This window comes from Salvia hispanica, chromosome 2 (genome assembly GCF_029641045.1).
Source record: "Salvia hispanica isolate PSC_SH4W2 chromosome 2, Shi_PSC_v1, whole genome shotgun sequence".
Lineage (NCBI taxonomy): Eukaryota > Viridiplantae > Streptophyta > Magnoliopsida > Lamiales > Lamiaceae > Salvia > Salvia hispanica.
The window spans coordinates 60,465,936-60,483,470 of NC_142693.1; the positions used below are offsets into that span (position 1 = coordinate 60,465,936).

Sequence of the window (17,535 nt, forward strand, 5' to 3'; positions counted from 1 at the left end):
TGAGAGAGTTGTTTGGTATAGTGTCATTTTTTTGTGTTTGAAATGGGAGTATTTATAGATGAAAGTATGAATTTTGGGGTAAAAATAATGAAAAAATAAATTAAATGTGTGAAAAAATGTATATATTTTATTAGGAAGTGGGAAAATATTTTTTTTATTAAAACTGAATTTTTCAGATTTTTTCAAATTTTTCAGAAATAATAATAATAAAAAATGATAAACCAACGGCTAAGAGCATGCCATGTCGGCTGCTCGTACTCTTGCCGTTGGCACGGACGTGCTCTATGCATAAAGCAAGGCCGTGCTGTCGGCACAGACGACGTCCTTCCCCAAGAGCACTGTTGGGGATGCTCTAATATCAGCAGTCTAGAAATGGTACGTAGGCTATACACAAGATTATTTTTTCCCCAATAATAGTAGTAATAGCTACAAAAAGTTACAGTTCAAGATTATTCTACAACATTGTTCATCACCATTCAATCATCTCCAACAAATTCTACCACCACCCAGAAGAATTCACTTACAGTTCAAGATTATACACAAGATGTGTAGTCGAGTAGCTTACTCGTCCTACGTACGGCTGGGCAAAACGAGATAGCTAATCAGTCTCTAACGCCGTTGCATCTTTCTGCACCATCTGCCAAGAAATGTGCTTTGTCTTATCAGTAATGCAGCAGAAATATTTCAAGAACATTAACTGGATTAGCAGTTGTTAACAAATAAAACTCATTTCTTAAATATCTTCTGGTCAGAACAGTAAGGTTAGATAAGTCAGCAACATAGAACAAGAAAATAACATTTCCAGAAACACAGATAGGTATAGAGACAATCACAGATAAAGCAATTCTGCAATCACATAAACACACTCATAAATAGCTTGTTTGAATCGACCAATTATTTCCTTGTATGACCATAGAAATAACGTATTTTCAATGTATCGCAAGTCACAATTGAAACCAAATCATGCGCTTCCCCAAAGAAGGATAGGAAATTAATAAAAAAAAACATGAAAAACAAACACAACAAGATAAGGCAAGAGATTTTACTGTACATTACCTGAGCTACATACTCTTTGATTTTGTCATAAATAGGTGCATCTAGAGCTCTCTCTGCAAGCTCATAATACACAATGTTGCCTTCGGGACCATTAACTTTTTCTTTCTGCAAATACCTGCGTCAAACTACCAAGATTATGTATTGAGGCCAACTGACCATGTAAGAATGTATTACAAATTTACAATCACCTTTGCTGGGCAAGTGCTTCCAAGGCCAGTTTGGTATTTGAAAATTGAGGATGGTTTTCCTCATTTTCATGCAATCCCAAGCGCTTTAGATGATGCCAAAGATTTTCTTCAAGAGTTGCAAAAAGAACAATTCCTTTGTATGTTAACAAAAAATTTCTAAACAGGAAATCAACAGGAGTTAAGTATAATTGTCAGATGAATTGATCCAGGAAGTAGCCACACCTTCGGTAATTCTGCCTCCTGCTAAATGAATTATCCCAATTACAACAAAAGTTAAGCCTGGCATATGTACTGAACCCTTATCCTCTACAAATTTTCCATAGACATCAGAAGGCAGCTTACTTATGATTACATACGATTTCGCCTCACCAACAGCTGCAACAAAGAAATAAGGAACTTTCAGGGGAGAAAGTGTACCAAACTCTAAGAGTTGATTATAGAGCTCTAATCGGTAAAAAGGGGAAGGATTTAACTTTTGGCATTTGTATATGCTATATGCTTGTATTGTTCAACAGGACGTCTCCAATAGCTATGCCAATCATATGTTAAAACAAGGCTACGAAATCATACATAACCCCTCAACTTTTCAACTTGAAGAACTCAGCAGTGAAGAGTCATTAACCATTTCTTCACCCCAAGAGTTGTTGAAGCATATGAGCTTAGGCTCCTTATTTAGTAAATAAAAAGAGATAAAAATGCACAACTACTAAAGCACATTGTTATTCATCCTTGGTTGGATTAGTTTAAGAGTAAAGATAACATTTTTAATCCTCCAAAAATTATAGACCTCCTAAACACATCTGCGGAGCAAAATCACCAAGCAAACAGTCAAACATGTGACAAAACATTTTTCAATAAACAAACAAATTAACGAAACTCACACTGTTGTGATTGCGAAGCGCGGCCTGTATTGGCTGCCGCCGAAGGCCGAGACCGCTGAAGTTCTCTCATTTCATACCCGAAGATTGAAGATAGTTTCGATTTGGCCTCATCGATTACAAAAGAAGGGAAATTTCTCTGCTTATACCCTTTACCCGTAATCAACTGAGTCAGCTCCTCCCTCTTAATCGGACAGCCTGAATTTTGCTCGGTTTTGAACAGGATGTAGCGGATCACTTCGCCTACCAATTTATCCTTTTCCTGCGCCCAAAAATGAGAGACACGCGCAGAATCACCAACCTCACCAATTCAAACACAACAATGGCGGAAATAAAGGGAACTTACGAGGTCCGGTATGTCAAACTGAGAGGCGAGTTCAGGATTGAAAGACATTCCGCGAAGCTGCGTGAATCAAAACCCTAATTTCGAGCAAAAAATTGAAAATCGTGAGCTCTGATACTGTTCTGATCATGGAGTCACCTTTCCCGCCAAATAGGTTTTTTTATTTTAATCGGGTCAAGTCGGTTTGCCCGACCAGATCAAATTATCGAGCTATTCGGATTTAAATTCATTGGGCTCTACTGGGCCCGAGTCAGGTCAGGCTGGACCAACTCAATTAAGATTGACAATTCTATATTTGTCCCCTTATTTTTACTTTCTTAACCAATGCCATTTTATTCAAAAAGTCAATATCATTTTTGTTGACGAAATTTCATTTCTTATACATATGCAAATATTGAGAATAGTTTTTTGACTATGCAAACAACTTGTGAGAGGAGCAAAAATTGAGATTCAATAACACTACCAAATTTATTACTACTATTATATTTTTAAAAATACTATATGTTTTATTACCAAGAAGTAACACAAAAATTCCACCAAAAAGATACGCTTTAGGTTGTCTCCGGCGGCGCCCCTCCCATTCGCCCCTCCCACGCGCCCTTCCCATGCCACGTCAGCACTAGCCCCTCCCATTCCACTGCCACATCACTAGCCCTTCCCACTCGCCCCTCCCACTCGCCCTTCCCACAATTAAATTAATTCACAATTAAAATTTAAATTTACGGAAGACATAATCCGACAAAAATACGAACGGGAAATACGAATATTTCATTAAAAAAAACATACATAATTCGAAAAAAAAAATTACATAGTAGAAAAAAAAAACATACATCATGCGAAAAAAAAAACAACCATATCAGTGTCCACCCCTCCGCGTCCAAACCTCTTCGATGATATCCTCCTGAAGTCGAATATGGGCATTTCTTTGCCGCATGTCGGTAAATGCGCGCAACCGCTCAACCTCTCCACGAGGTACACCCATGTTCACATTCGCGGTGGCCACGCCGTGGCTGGGTCCGGCACCCGTGTCATCTTCGCTGTTCCACTGAGTCAATTCGTCCCCTTCACTTTCGACAATCATGTTGTGCAGAATGATACACGCGTACATGATGTCGCCGATGTTGGGGATATACCACTGCCGTGCCGGACCCCTCACCATCGCCCATCGATTCTGGAGCGTACCAAATGCGCGCTCAACATCCTTGCGCGTTGCCTCTTGCCGGGTCGCAAAGTAGCTCTTCTTTGGCCCGACCGGATGCTTGATCGACTTCACAAAGACGGGCCAGCTTGGGTATATCCCATTCGCCAAATAGTATCCCATGTTGTGCTGGTTGCCGTTGGCGATGAAACTGATGGCGGGACCAACGCCATTGCACCTATCGTTGAACAGGGGCGACGACTGGAGGACGTTGAGGTTGTTGTTCGACCCGGCTACTCCAAAATAAGCATGCCATATCCACAGCCGGTAGTCAGCTACAGCTTCAAGGATCATCGTGGGATGCTTGGCTTTGAAGCCGGAAGTGTGTTTCCCCTTTTAGGCGACGGGGCAGTTCCTCCACTCCCAATGCATACAATCGATGCTGCCCAACATCCCAGGGAACCCGTGCACCGACCCGTGCATATTAATCAGCTGCTGGCAGTCTTCGGGGCCCGGACGTCGAAGATACTGATCCCCGAATATCGCTCTAACGCCCGCGCAAAACTCCAACAGACACTGGATGGCGGAAGATTCCCCAATGTGGAGGTACTCGTCGAACATGTCGGTCGGCCCTCCGTACGCCAGTTGCCTGATTGCGGCCGTACACTTCTGTATTGGCGTGTGTCCGGGTTTGCCAGCCGCATCCTCCCTGATCCTGAAAAACTCGTACCTCCTCTCTAATGCACCAACGATATGCATAAACAGAGGACGATGCATTCGAAAACGTCGGCGGAATAAGGCATCCCCAAAACGCGGCTCTGGAGCAAAGTAGTCCTCATACAACCGCTGATGTGCAGCAATGTGGTCCCGGGGTACATGCCGTCGGCGATGGATTGGCCGAGGCACGGCCGCCGCCGCTGCTGCCTCTGCCGGATCCGTCGATCAATCGCCGCTTGCACAGCGAGATCCAATTCATCATCGCTAAAGCCATCACTATCACTAGCGCCTCCGCCACTACCACCCGCACGACTACTCGCCATTACAGATAATTGAAAAAAGAGGTTTAGAGAGAGAAACTTGTCAACACAAGTGGTGTGAATGAAATGACGTTGGAGGAGCCCTATTTATAGAGTTTAAAAAAAAAAAATATGTCGGACGTCCGAGTTGGGACGGGCGACCTTCGCCACAGTGGCGCCCGTCCCACTCGCCCGTCAATGGGAGGGGCGAGCTCATCGCAGGGGCACCCGGGACGGGCGTGGGCGCCCTTCCCGCCCACTATGGCGCCCGTCGAGTCGCCCGTCCCCGACGGGCGAACGGGAAGGGCGCCGTAGAGATAGTATACATTGGTCGGAATTCAAGATACTTGATGACGAGCATTGCTAAGGAAAGTTTGTCAAAAAAGACAAAGTGTTTGAAGAAGCACTTTGCTAAAAGGAAGAATCCCACAAACGATTGAATAAGCTTTGAAATATAAGTACTCTTGGGATTGTAGTGGTTCATTTTTAGTTAGTACAAAAGAAATTCATCAAATTGAGCTATAAAGTTCGAAAAATCTCCAAGATTTTTGCAGGCCACGTACTACAAAAATAATGAGATTAAGATTTGGTGTTTTGCAAAGTTCACACGTGACTACGTGGGGATGCTACTTAATCAATTTAAAGTTTTTAATGTGTAGTTAATATACTGTATTTCCAAATAAGTGTGATAACCACGTGTCCTTGATCATGTGATTCAATTTCCACCACCCAATTAATTAGGTCAATTTTATGATTTCAACAACGAATATTAATGTATGATGAAATTGTCAAATCAAAACTACCCCACAAATTATAATGCATTTTGCTGATGGAAACCGTGGAAACTCCACTACTGACTTCATAACCTTACTCCCTCTTTATTTTCAAACCAAATTAAATGTCTTATAGTGATATAAGTTACAACTAATTATTGGAGAGATCGGGAATACTAAGTTTTCTAGGTTATGTTAATAATTAAACTTACGACTAGAGGGCCATGTTAGAGAATGAAATTAAAGATGGATGAAATTAGAAATGTACAAATTATAGTACTAGTAAAATTGTTCCATTAGCAAATTGACTATTGCTTATTAAATCATGAAAGGATAGGGTGGAGTTAATGAATTTATAAGCTGTTATAACTTATTTTCGCAACTAATTATATAGCTGTTACTTAAAAGCTCAAACACCTTTAAAAAATTAAAATATTTTAAACAACTTATAAATTTTAAAATATTCATAAACTTGGAGTATTTCTAGCTACTTGATAATTTATTATTTTTTGATCGCGGGTTTGACTTAATTATGCATATGTTTAATATATTCTCCCAATTCCTTAGCAACTCTAGTTCAAAACAACATGCCTTGTTTGAAGAAACGTACACATTACTATATTTTGATTTTTATAAGTGTGTGTTACATATAGTATATGACACAAAGAGACAACAAATTAATGATGCAATAAATATTCCATATTTTGAATTTGTTTCTTGCAAGTTGGAAATCAAACTTTGTGAAGGCAAGCAACTACCTTGTATAGTAGTACTATAATATAACCAACAGACATAAAATGGTTTAACTTTCCTGCATGTCCAATTCCAAAACCAGCTACACAAGCATACGTCATATAGTAATTTATATATATCCACATTTTTTACATTAATACTTTTTATTTCCTCAAAACCTTAATATCGTGGAAACATTTTTGGGAATCTCAAAATTAGACTAATAACTAGTTTATTGTTATAAATAAAAGAAATCCTTCATCTTATGTTAACTTTTCCTTAAAAAAGTTTTAACCACAATGGTAAATATAGTGAAATGTCAAATATGCTTATTGGATGAATATAAATAATACAATGCAACATATATGTAATATGTCCGGACTTCACTAGGAGTAAAAAATTTATTCATTCCGTTTGTATCTTGTTCATTGATTTTATATCCTCGTGTAAATTTTCTATATATGATTTATAATTAAAGTATTCATCACTGGCTACTATTTTAACCTTAAATTGTCACATCCACACGGCCATTTCCTCTTGCAATTTCAATTGAACAACAAAACAAAAAAAAAAAAAAGTCGTGTAATTATATAGAAGTCTTTATTTTGCATACGTCGTAATTGACTCAAAAACAAGTCGGAAACTTGTAACTGTCACTACCTAAATATAAACATATAGTAATATTAAAAAGGGTTGATTATTTCTTGATCAACACATAACATCCTTGAGAAGCTTGTACCTTCGGATTGCTTGCCGCGGAGAAGATACTTTTCCGGCGGCCTTTCCCACCGGAGATCCTCCTTTCTCGCCGGAGCTGCTTGATGAATTCCTTTTCTCGCATTGGCACCAATCGCATACTTGAATACTCTCTCCATACTCACCGTAGTAATTGCTACAATACCTAAATCATCCAAATCAATCACTTTATTAAATTCCAAAATTAAAAATATTACTACTAAATTTTTAGAAAAAACGAGAGAGGATAAATGGTTATAAATATGGAAAACATGCACGTGGAAAGAGAGATGGTTACGAATGTTGGAAGCGGTGGCGGCAGTGGGAGCACCGGAAAAGCTTGTCGGAGAAGCCAACGTCGCCGCATAGACAGCAAACATCTACCATTTTCCGGCTTCTTTATTAATTTGAGGGATAAGATTTCAAAGAGAGGTTGTAAATGGAGGAAAGTGAGAGTCCCTCTTTTATATACACAATCAATAATGTGTGCATTAAGATTTTAGTATAATATTAATTAATGTGGACCTATCCCTCTTTTATGGTATTTACTATTTACTGCTAATTAAATATGGTGTGACTCAACAAGCTATATGTTACTCCTATACATTTAATAAGAAAACTTGGGTGGGCCCATGAAGATGTGCGGACGACCACAATTATAATAAGTTTATTTTTACAAAATTAATTCTCCTACTAACTTATTTTTAAACAATTAAGATCGGCAGCATGGTGCGACCGATCATATCATATCCAAGGCCGCCTCTGCATTAAAGCCCAATATTGTTGAATGTTCTAGATATAATTTAATCAAAATCTCATTTTTATCAATTTTCGAAAAATTAATCTCACTCAAGTACTAACAAATACCGTGACATACAAATTTAACTTCATCACTAGTTTAAGCCATATAAATATTTCTCTAATAGATTAATCTAGTTTAGCATAAATAGTATTTTGACTTCCATAAATTGATCACAAATTTGTTTATGAAGATTTAAAAATGTTATAACTAGATAGGGCCGCATCTATGTGAGTAAGAGAGAAGAGTAGCGTGCGTGAAAGGTTAGAAATCGGAATTGATGCACATACACCACCTCTTCATCTTACGTCATTTTCTCTATCTTTCCAACCTACTTTTTTTTTTCTTTTATTATTAATTTTAAGAATAATACCACAATAGAGTAGTTTATTAAATTATAGTAGTAGAAATCTTTGTTTTTTTTTTTCATGATTTTTCCATGACAAAATTTCTTATCATGAATTGGTGATATTAGTGGCTATTATCCTCCTACTTTTACTTTTGGAAAAACTTATCACAAATTATGAATTACGTTTTTGCAATGAACTTCAATCAATATTGCCACTAAAAACAAAATTATAAAACATGACATAATTGCAAATTATGATTTGTTTTTGCGCTACGATATCTATTTTAATTAAATGTTTAAAACGTGAATTACGTTTGATATTTAGAAAAAATGTAAGTACTATTTTTCAACGAATTACAAAAAATCCAAAAAATAATAATGAAAAGTGAGCGTTTCTGCGTTTGGTTATGCATTCTTCACATTCAACCGAAATCTTGACCCACAGATCGATCATATGATTCATATCAATATATAATGGAAAAATAAACATGAAATAAGATCTGTCCCAACCTAAATCTATTTTTCAGAATCCAATGTTGATATTTGTCCCTAAAATATACTATGATACATATACCAGCAGACACCGAAACACAAAATTATTTATACGATTTTCTATGCTTACAAAGGCTGATGTGTCACGGCAATTAATATGCATGTGAAATCATTAACTAGAATCATTGACTTAGAGCATCGTTATCCAAATATAAACCTAAAGTCAGGATACCAATTGTGACAATTCAAGAACAGGATTAATTAAGCTTTAACAATGCTGCTATTGCACCTCTTTAAGATTATTTTTTTTCATAATGAAGGATGCCAATTGTGGTTATCCTTCGTCCCAATGGTGCATTGACCGTTGAGACGAATGATTAATTATCGACAGAAGGAATACTTTGGAAAAACAAAAAAAAAAATGTGACGAAAAAACTAACAGTTATAAATCTTAGAATCAACTGATTACTCGGACTAACGTTGTTTGGAATGTAGCGGTTACAACTCGTCTCATTCAAATTAATTTGAATACTCAGTCGATGTTACACTTTCGTTAATATTAATTGTAATATACATATGAGTTTAAGGATATACCCTAGGATTCACACTAAAGTTCTTTTTCTCTTTCCCACAAACAACCTTCTTTGTCCAGACTCACCAAAATCAGGGTCTATTCTTCATTCTAATCTATGTGTGATAAGCATTCCTTTTCTCGTGTTTATTGAATTTCGATCTCCTTTTAGTAAATTCCGTGTCTCATTAATATTGTTGGAGCTCCCTACTTTTTTACTGAATCATAATTGCATTTAAATTAGGAATGGAATTTTAATAAAACTTGGATTTTTTCCATGAACTTTAAACTTGACAAATAATATTCCAAACTTTACTCGAGTTTGTTATTTTCCACCGGTGAAAAAATTACGGCAAATAATATTATGATACGGATTTATTTTCATAATTTTTCGACAACAACTTCGAGAGCATAAAGTTCTTCAATCTTTGAGGATAGTTTATTTTGAAGTACACCCTCCAAAATTGTTCCTCAATCTATTAATGGTAAGTTGCTGGAGATGGTTGAAGATGTTCGGGTCGTTATCTGTTGTGTCTCTCTAAGCGACTACGATCAGTCTGCTCTTGAAGGTGATGGAAACAGAGTGAACAAGATGATGTTGAGCGAAAAGTTCTTCGAGACACAAGCTATATGCATCGGCTGTGAAGGCTCTGGATCCTACCAGTGTAGACACAGCGCTGAGGAGAGACCAAATGCTAGTCTGAGTGAATATTCGATTTATAGCACGGAGGCAAGCTCGTTTGCTCATTGAGACTATCACCCTTGCCCGTTGTACAGAAATCATGCGTAGATGTTGATCCTTAGTCGTGCTGTAGCTGATAGAGATTACAGATTTAATTTTATCCTTTTCGGGTGATTTCTGTGAATGCATGATAGATAGGTAGTGTTAGTACAGATGTAAAATTCCAGAGATGAGTAGAGTTGATCTTGGTTAATGTATGATGTACGGGGTAGGATCCCCTGCTGTGGTAGGGAGCACAACAGGGGGTACGGTGCATCAAAACGACACCGTACAATGCCTCCAATTCAATTTCCCTTATTTTAATACTATTACTTCTTCCATTTCCCTTAAGTAAATATACCACTGATTCCATCACCTTTCTTTCCTTTTTTTCCTATTAACATTTCTCCCTTGACTTTATATTTCTTAAAACAATTCTATTTCCCTTTGTTCCATTATCATTATAAAACTAATTTTTGAGCAAATATTTCCAGTAATTGATCAGTACAATGTATCTATATTATATTTGTGTTGTATTTTTAATGAACTACTGTATATTGTATTCCAATACTTCTTTGTGTGGAATATTTAAAATTATACTCCATGATTTGTATCTTTTTTAAATAACATAAACCATTATATTTTAAAATATAACTTTAAATTTTAAAATGAATATTTAAAGTGATTATTTTGTTAGGTTTAGCCATTTTTGTCTTAATTATACTCTATAATTTTTATTTCCCACATAAAGTTCCTATAATATTTTATTCTAGAAGTAAATAAAAACATAATAAAAAAATTGGATTTTAATCAACCTTATTAAACATAGAAAGACTATTAAAAATTGAATAGTATTTAAAGAATCTCCTAGAATAATTGTACAGGGAAAGCTAATTTAAATTATCAAATTTATTATACCCTCGTAGAGTATGGATAACAAATAAATATAGAATAAAGAATAGTTAAAATAATAGAAAAGAGAAGAAAGGTGATGGAATCAGTGGTATATTTACTTAAGGGAAATGGAAGAAGTAATAGTAGTATTAAAATAAGGGAAATTGAATTGGAGGCATTGTACGGTGTCGTTTTGATGCACCGCACCCCCTGCTGTGCTCCCTACCACTGGAAACTACTTTCCTCTTAAAACTAACACACATCAGCACATCGATTCCAAGAAACGAACATAACGCATAAATTCCAACATCCAAATTCACATAAGCCAAAAGGAAATCACCATGAAATGTGCATGACAGAGTTGCAATCACCACACAAGAAATATTAGCATTAGTTTGAGACATTAGTCATACTCATAATCTTATCACTACAATATAAACTCAAAACTATTACAACAGGAATTCAATTGTGGCACTGCTGAACCCTAATCAGATTCACTATGGGATCGAACTCGAGAGAGAGTATTTTTCTAGAACCAGTGATGTCGTCTAATCTTATCACTACAATTCAAACGCAAAACTATTACAACAGGAATTCAATTGTGGCGTTGCTGAACCCTAATCAAAGATCGAACTCGAGAGAGAATATTTTTCTAGAACCAGTGATGTCGTCTAATCTTATCACTACAATTCAAGCACAAAACTATTACAACAGGAATTCAATTGTGGCGTTGCTGAACCCTAATCAGATTCACTATGGAATCGAACTCGAGAGAGGGTATTTTTCTAGAACCAGTGATGTCGTCTAAGATCCGGTTTGCATCGATGAATGTGGACCAACCCGAACCAAACCATACCCGCTGCCCCTTCCACACATTCAACGTAACTAGTGAAGTGGAACCACCCACGTACTCTAACGATATCTTCTTTTTGTCGAATAAACCACATGCCTTAGCAAATTTCTTCGGATTATGCTGCAATTCAAGAAAATACTCATAAAGACTCATGCCTTGAAAACACATAAACAAAGCTGGAGAGTGGAGGGATTCTTACAACTTTATGGAAAAGGCTCATAAATCCTTGAACTTTATACAAGTAACAAACTCTTGCACCAGCCGAAGTATTAAAAGGCTTGTAAGCCCATTCTCTATTATATTGCGACTTACTTATTTAAATTAAAAGGAATGTCAGTCCATTCCTATGTAGGAACTTAATTAAATTAAAAGGCTTGTAAGTCTATTCCTATGTAGCAACTTATTTAAATTAAAAAATGTTATGAATCGGAAACATACGAGTAATATGAAGAGAAGTATAATTTCTAATTTTAATTAGTGGAGTATGAAGAGAAGTACTCCATATACATATGAGTGAAAGAATATATACCTGTTTTTTCCAATGCCTCCCATACTAAAAAAGCATGTATGGATCCATCTACTTCTCCTCCATCCCAGTCGAGCAAAGCCAAAATCGAATATGTCACCATTATTTATAAATGCCGAAGTGACGCCTACATTTACAGAATTTAAATTTGAGAAAATCAACAAAATATATAGTAGCTAGATGTTTAATCTATGCAGTAATTACACATCAAACTCATGTATTAAAAATAGAACATTTAAATTCTCAACATGCCTCAAAAATCAATTAGAGTTCCTAAGTTTAAAAATGGTAAGTTATGGTAGTATGGTGATTAGTACTGAGATAAATGAAGATGACACACCTTGCACAATTCGAGTGGAGGCAGAGAAGCAAAGACGACGGCAGGCGGCAGAGAGAGGCGCCGATGGGAGAAAGAGAAAGAACTTTAGTGTCAAGTGTGAACCCTAGGATCGATTTGAGCTTTTATATGTAATCAAGTGCAAATGAATAGTGAATTTGGCACACTGACCCATCTGCATTTGATGATATGTAAATAAGGTTTGTTGTAGTACTCCCTCCGTCCCATTGAAGATGACCCACTTTCCTTTTTGGTTTATTTCAACTAAAATGACTCATTATTTAAAATGGAATTACCTTTATCTCTATTTTATTTTCTCTCTCTTACTTTATTCTCTCCTCTTAATACACAAAATGTAACTACATAAAATCCCGTGCCACCTAAGAAAGGGGTCATCTTCTTTGGGACGGAGGGAGTAGTATAATTTACATTGCAATTTATATTTAAAAATTATTAGGCAATAAATACTGATAATCAAAAATAAAATTAAAAGTATTATCCAGTAAACTGGAATGATATGTTACATTACTTTGTGAGCACCACTCTCGATCAACGCATGATTTTATTAATTTATTTGTTATTTGAAATTATAGGTAAATTTTTTTTACGAATTAACAATGTTGCTATTGCATTCTTTATAATTTTCTTCATAATGTAGGATATAAATTGTGATTATCCCTTCGTTCCAATGGTACATTGATTCCGCTGGGACGAATGATTAGTTGTCGACACAAAGAATACATTGGAAAACATAAAAAAAGAAGAGGAGACAAAAAAACTGACATAATCATAAATCCTATAGACAACTGATTAGTCGGACTAATATCTCGCGACTAATGTTGTTTGGAATATAGCGGTTAAAACTCATCTTGTTCAAAACTTAATCATATTGTTCAAAACTTAATATGATTACTTAGCCAATGTTACATTTTCGTTAGTGTTAGTTGCATTTATTTAGACATTTCATGACATCTACTAGGTCCAAAATAAATTACTCCCTCCATCCCACTCAAGATGACCATATTCTTGAGTGGCACGAGATTTTATGGTGTTGTTACGTGAAATAAAGTAGAGAGAAAAAAGTAATTGAATATATTAATGAGGAGAGATGAGGTTATTTTAAAAAATGGAAAGTGGTCATCTTGATTGGGACAAATAAAAAAGAAAAAATAGTCATCTTGAATGAGACAAGAGTATATAACTAAGTAAATCAATGAATAAAAGTAGTTCAGGATTCTGAAATTCACATTACAATGTCCACAAGAAACCGTTGTATTGATGTGCAAAAACATTTCAGCCTGGAGTTAGTATGTTACTTATAAATTTTGGCTGTATTTGTTTAACAGAGTATATTCTGAGCCACAGCTTTGATGTGAAATTTTATTCAACAACAGATAAGACATGCTTCGTATCCCATTGAAGAAAGGGCGAAAAATTCAGACCGAGATCCCATGGTTGCTGATCTTTGTAACTTCCTTGGACAGAACATTTCTTTCTTTCTTTGCCTCTTTAGCAAGGTTTGTTACCTGGATACGATTAAAGCCCTCATTAGAGATATTCCTGTTGGAATGACGTATATAAACAGTAAATTAAGGAAAACGACTGACTTCTGATCGAAATCGAGATGCTTCTCTACTTGGGAATTCACTAAGAGCGTCCTTCAAGCCTGGAGCAATTTAATCAACCAGATTCAATTACCAGATGTCTCAGTTAGGAAGACGAGATATATACCAACAATAGTGCGTGCATATATGCATTTGCCCGTGTATAAACATAGGACGGAGGCAGATTATGTACCTCTTGCTTGCCTTTCTATCTTATAAGACGAGGCAATGGCACCCTGTATTTGCTTTCCAGCTTGCCTGTATGGACAATGTTTAATGTTATAGGATGAAATTAATTCAAAAATTGGAAATGTAAAAAACCTAGACAGGGACCTGAGTTTTGTCCTTCCTCGGACCAAGTGTTCTTCAGCTTGCAATGCCCTTTTCTGCCAGACAAATGACACAATATGAGCTGATACACAACTCAAGCTAAGAAAGCTCATGTACCTGGAAAAAGTTTTTATAATGAATTTGAACTTCAACCTATAACCCCCACCCCCTACCCTGGAAGGAGAATGAAGAAAGGGGTTGGGGGGGGGGGGGAGGACTTTGCAAAATAATAGGAAATCTTCTGATTTAACATGGTTAAGCAATGTCAGAATAAGAAGGGAGGAGGTCTTGCCATAGAAACTGTTTTACCCAAATTGCAAAGAAAATGCTTTAGCCTGACTTTTAATTTTATATCTGGCATGAAAATTAGTTGAATGGCAAACCAAATTCAAATATAAACCAGTGAAAGACAGTAGATTTCAGGATGCAAAGTTTTTCTTATATCCTAATGCAGAACATCTGGCTACCCTAGCATTATAGTTTGAGTCTCAGATGGTAGATGCTAGGGTCACCATTTTCAGTAAAAATGAATGAAATGATTGTTGTATTTGGATCCTAATTCCTACACGACGGTAAAAGGAATAAAATGTACGAAGAAACAGAATTACAGATACATTGCTACTACTCCTTGAAACAAGTTATGGTTTTTTACTTTAATTTCATTTGCAATCCTGATTACCAATACAATGATCTAATCTCCCTTGATAGATAAGAGAAATGTAAGTCACTGCTATATTTGCAGGAGAGCTCACAAAATATGCCCCTGAAATCATTTTCCCCTCTCCATAAACATCGGTAATTCTTGGTTCTCCTAAAAGTAAAGAACAAGGGTTTCCAGTTGAATACTCCTTAGTGCATATATTTTGATCAATTTCCCTTAGTGTGAATTATGAATAGTGAGATGGAATAGTAGATTTGTAGATTGGTAGTCCAGTGGAATGAAGTAACATGAAAGAAATATGGCAAAAAGACTCCAGAATGTGAAAAAAGCACCTCTAATTTTTCACTTTCACCCTTCAAAAGCTCAATTGATTGCCTTAACTCCTTGACTCTTGCATCGGCTCTAGAAAGCAATGTCTAGACAATACAGCATTAGCTCAAATTATCATCAATTGTAAATAGAAATTAAAGACAGTTCAATCACATATAAATATTTATACAGTAAAGAAATTTCTGCAACTGATCTATATCCAGAAAACTTCCTCATGTAAAAGGATAAGCATCAGCACTCTTTCTGTAAATTTATAGTAAGAGCAATCAGTATCAAAGATGCCTATTCACACATATTTATTACCTCTTCACTTAAGAAGATGCGCATTGTCTTGTAGGTTAAAAACTGTCTGGTTTCTGCAGAAATATACAAAATATATCTTAAGTAAAATGTTGGGGCCAACCAATTGAACATCACTAATAGTTTTGTGAATATATGCTCAATAAAACATGCACTGGACATACTTTTCAGACCCAGGGATCCCACACCGACAACAACTCCAGTTGTGATCAAAGGGTGCGAATAGGCAAGAAGAAAACCCTCTGCAGAACATTCATAATCGTGGAGAAAATCAAGAACTAAATTAGAAATCTATTGGAAATGATTTACATCAATTTATTCATGTTGATACTGCAGTAGATCTGAACAGACCTTTAATCTTAGCAAAAGCAATATCCTCATATGTGTTATACTCAGACTTTAAATCCTGCAGAGAGTCCTGCAACAACGTTCCCTCGAATCATAAGCATACCACAAATTTATAAAGATAGAACACAAAATATATTCTTGACAGAGTAATCAGAAATTAACATCACAAGAGGGCCAATGGACAACAAGCTCTGGGAATTGAAAACCTTGATCAAGATAACACAAAAGGATTCATTACATAACCAAAACATTTTGAACCATTAATTTATGCTTCGAATCGTAGAGCTCTAACCCCAACTGTAACTTACGAGATTTCTGAAATATGTTTGATGTATTCCCACAAAGATGTTAAAAGGCACTAGCTTTCTTTTATTCGTAGAACCTAACTTGAATAAGTGCACCTTGCAGCTACCTTATTAGTTGGTTATTAGGATATTGATATGAAGCATTTCAATAGTCTATTTGGAAAATAAAATAAACCAAATCACATCCAATGCTCTTCCAAAAGATTCAAATAAGAGGGAAGATATAAATCACCCACCAAGAAAAGGAAAATTTACACAGTTACACTTAATATAGAACTTGGCATCTGTAGCAGATAGAGCTTACAAAAAAATAAAACAATTCACACCTGGTATATGTGTTAGCCCCCTAATTCATCCAATATCAATGTTAAACTTATCATTTCACCATATTTTCAAAATTATTAGCTGAACACACATCCTTCCATCACTACGGTATTTATGGAAGTGCAAACAACCGAATTAGTGCATTTCCTATTTAGCGCAAGAACAAACAGCCTAAGGGGAAAAAATCTTAATAGCCTCCGATTTTGTCTAATGCCAGTAAAACATATTAACAGAGGGGAAATAGAAACTGTTGAAAATTGAGGACATTACAATGGTTTGATTGAAATGTGCGGAGGAGGTGGTGAGAATCCGATCAACGCGCGATCTGGTGACTTCGATTGCGTTCTCAACAGTGCTCTCGATTGTCTTCTGTGCAATTTGCGCTTGCTGCAAAGCGTAATCCGTCCACGGAATATTCTCGGTTACATTCGTTTCCGCACGGTTTCCCGTCGGAATTTCTCCCGATGATTCGCCGGCGATTGCTGACATTTTCACTTTTCAATTTTAGACTCAAAGCTTCGGAGGTTTTTCATTTTTCGCTGTTTTTGTCGGGCCGTGGTGGATCGGGTCATGGGCTGATGCGGGTCATTTGGTGGTGGAAGTTAGTAAAATTTATGACCCATTTCTAATTTTTTTTTATTAAAATGTCTTAAATTTTTTAACAAATCTCTGTTTTCAAATTTTAATCATATAATTTTAAAGTCAATTCCAAAAATCATAACTAAAATTGTGATTTTTTTAGCCTAAATTGACTATTTATAATGACAATCTTTATCAACAAACATAATTGGCAAAACACTACTAAGCCTAAAACTTGTGGATTTGACAAAAAGTATCTTTGCAAAATTTCCTTGTGTATATAATCATCTTACATTGTATCTTCCATGTTACTATAACCGAAATAACCATGATTTTTGCTTGTGAAAAAATAA

General features: G+C 36.0%; 3 protein-coding genes and 1 long non-coding RNA gene across 5 annotated transcripts; all 4 read right to left on the reverse strand.

Annotated features, from left to right (window-relative positions):
• Nucleotides 1–385: 385 nt before the first annotated feature.
• LOC125211383 (uncharacterized) lies at nt 386–2,655 on the reverse strand. 2 transcript variants are annotated; one of them, XR_016134948.1, is made up of 6 exons: nt 2,469–2,655; nt 2,126–2,384; nt 1,467–1,619; nt 1,245–1,350; nt 1,057–1,181; nt 386–637 (listed from the first exon to the last, which is right to left on the reverse strand). XR_016134948.1 is itself a non-coding variant. In XM_048111148.2 (6 exons), exons 1-6 carry the CDS (start codon nt 2,514–2,516, stop codon nt 599–601), a joined length of 720 nt encoding a protein of 239 aa, XP_047967105.1. In that variant the 5' UTR covers nt 2,517–2,655; the 3' UTR covers nt 386–598. The 2 variants fall into 2 exon arrangements, 1 of the variants encoding a protein (XP_047967105.1); XM_048111148.2 differs by having other exon boundaries at nt 1,057–1,171.
• Nucleotides 2,656–6,688: 4,033 nt separating this feature from the next.
• Nucleotides 6,689–7,313, reverse strand: LOC148932823 (uncharacterized). Its single transcript, XM_089063523.1, has 2 exons — nt 7,158–7,313; nt 6,689–7,025 (listed from the first exon to the last, which is right to left on the reverse strand). Exons 1-2 carry the CDS (start codon nt 7,244–7,246, stop codon nt 6,833–6,835), a joined length of 282 nt encoding a protein of 93 aa, XP_088919649.1. The 5' UTR covers nt 7,247–7,313; the 3' UTR covers nt 6,689–6,832.
• A 3,782-nt stretch (nt 7,314–11,095) lies between these two features.
• On the reverse strand, nt 11,096–12,546 carry LOC125209011 (uncharacterized). Its single transcript, XR_007174316.2, has 3 exons — nt 12,405–12,546; nt 12,068–12,191; nt 11,096–11,658 (listed from the first exon to the last, which is right to left on the reverse strand). It is a non-coding gene; the product is annotated as an uncharacterized LOC125209011 (long non-coding RNA).
• A 1,051-nt stretch (nt 12,547–13,597) lies between these two features.
• Nucleotides 13,598–17,126, reverse strand: LOC125214428 (alanine-tRNA ligase). The gene is made up of 9 exons (XM_048115457.2): nt 16,874–17,126; nt 15,978–16,044; nt 15,791–15,868; nt 15,630–15,682; nt 15,329–15,412; nt 14,339–14,391; nt 14,199–14,263; nt 14,009–14,067; nt 13,598–13,927 (listed from the first exon to the last, which is right to left on the reverse strand). Exons 1-9 carry the CDS (start codon nt 17,090–17,092, stop codon nt 13,838–13,840), a joined length of 768 nt encoding a protein of 255 aa, XP_047971414.1. The 5' UTR covers nt 17,093–17,126; the 3' UTR covers nt 13,598–13,837.
• Between the last annotated feature and the right edge of the window lie 409 nt (nt 17,127–17,535).

What these genes read in the sequence shown, in the direction of transcription:
- LOC125211383 (XM_048111148.2), bottom strand. Translation starts at nt 2,516, where the DNA reads ATGTCTTTCAATCCTGAACTCGCCTCTCAGTTTGACATACCGGACCTC. An exon ending in CGCTTCGCAATCACAACAGT is followed by an intron (nt 1,620 to 2,125) that starts GTGAGTTTCGTT and finishes TCTTTGTTGCAG; the next exon opens with CTGTTGGTGAGGCGAAATCG. An exon ending in AGGAGGCAGAATTACCGAAG is followed by an intron (nt 1,351 to 1,466) that starts GTGTGGCTACTT and finishes CAACTCTTGAAG; the next exon opens with AAAATCTTTGGCATCATCTA.
- LOC148932823 (XM_089063523.1), bottom strand. Translation starts at nt 7,246, where the DNA reads ATGGTAGATGTTTGCTGTCTATGCGGCGACGTTGGCTTCTCCGACAAG. An exon ending in CGCCACCGCTTCCAACATTC is followed by an intron (nt 7,026 to 7,157) that starts GTAACCATCTCT and finishes TGGATGATTTAG; the next exon opens with GTATTGTAGCAATTACTACG.
- LOC125214428 (XM_048115457.2), bottom strand. Translation starts at nt 17,092, where the DNA reads ATGTCAGCAATCGCCGGCGAATCATCGGGAGAAATTCCGACGGGAAAC. An exon ending in TGCTTTTGCTAAGATTAAAG is followed by an intron (nt 15,869 to 15,977) that starts GTCTGTTCAGAT and finishes AATGTTCTGCAG; the next exon opens with AGGGTTTTCTTCTTGCCTAT. An exon ending in CATCTCGATTTCGATCAGAA is followed by an intron (nt 13,928 to 14,008) that starts GTCAGTCGTTTT and finishes AATCGTATCCAG; the next exon opens with GTAACAAACCTTGCTAAAGA.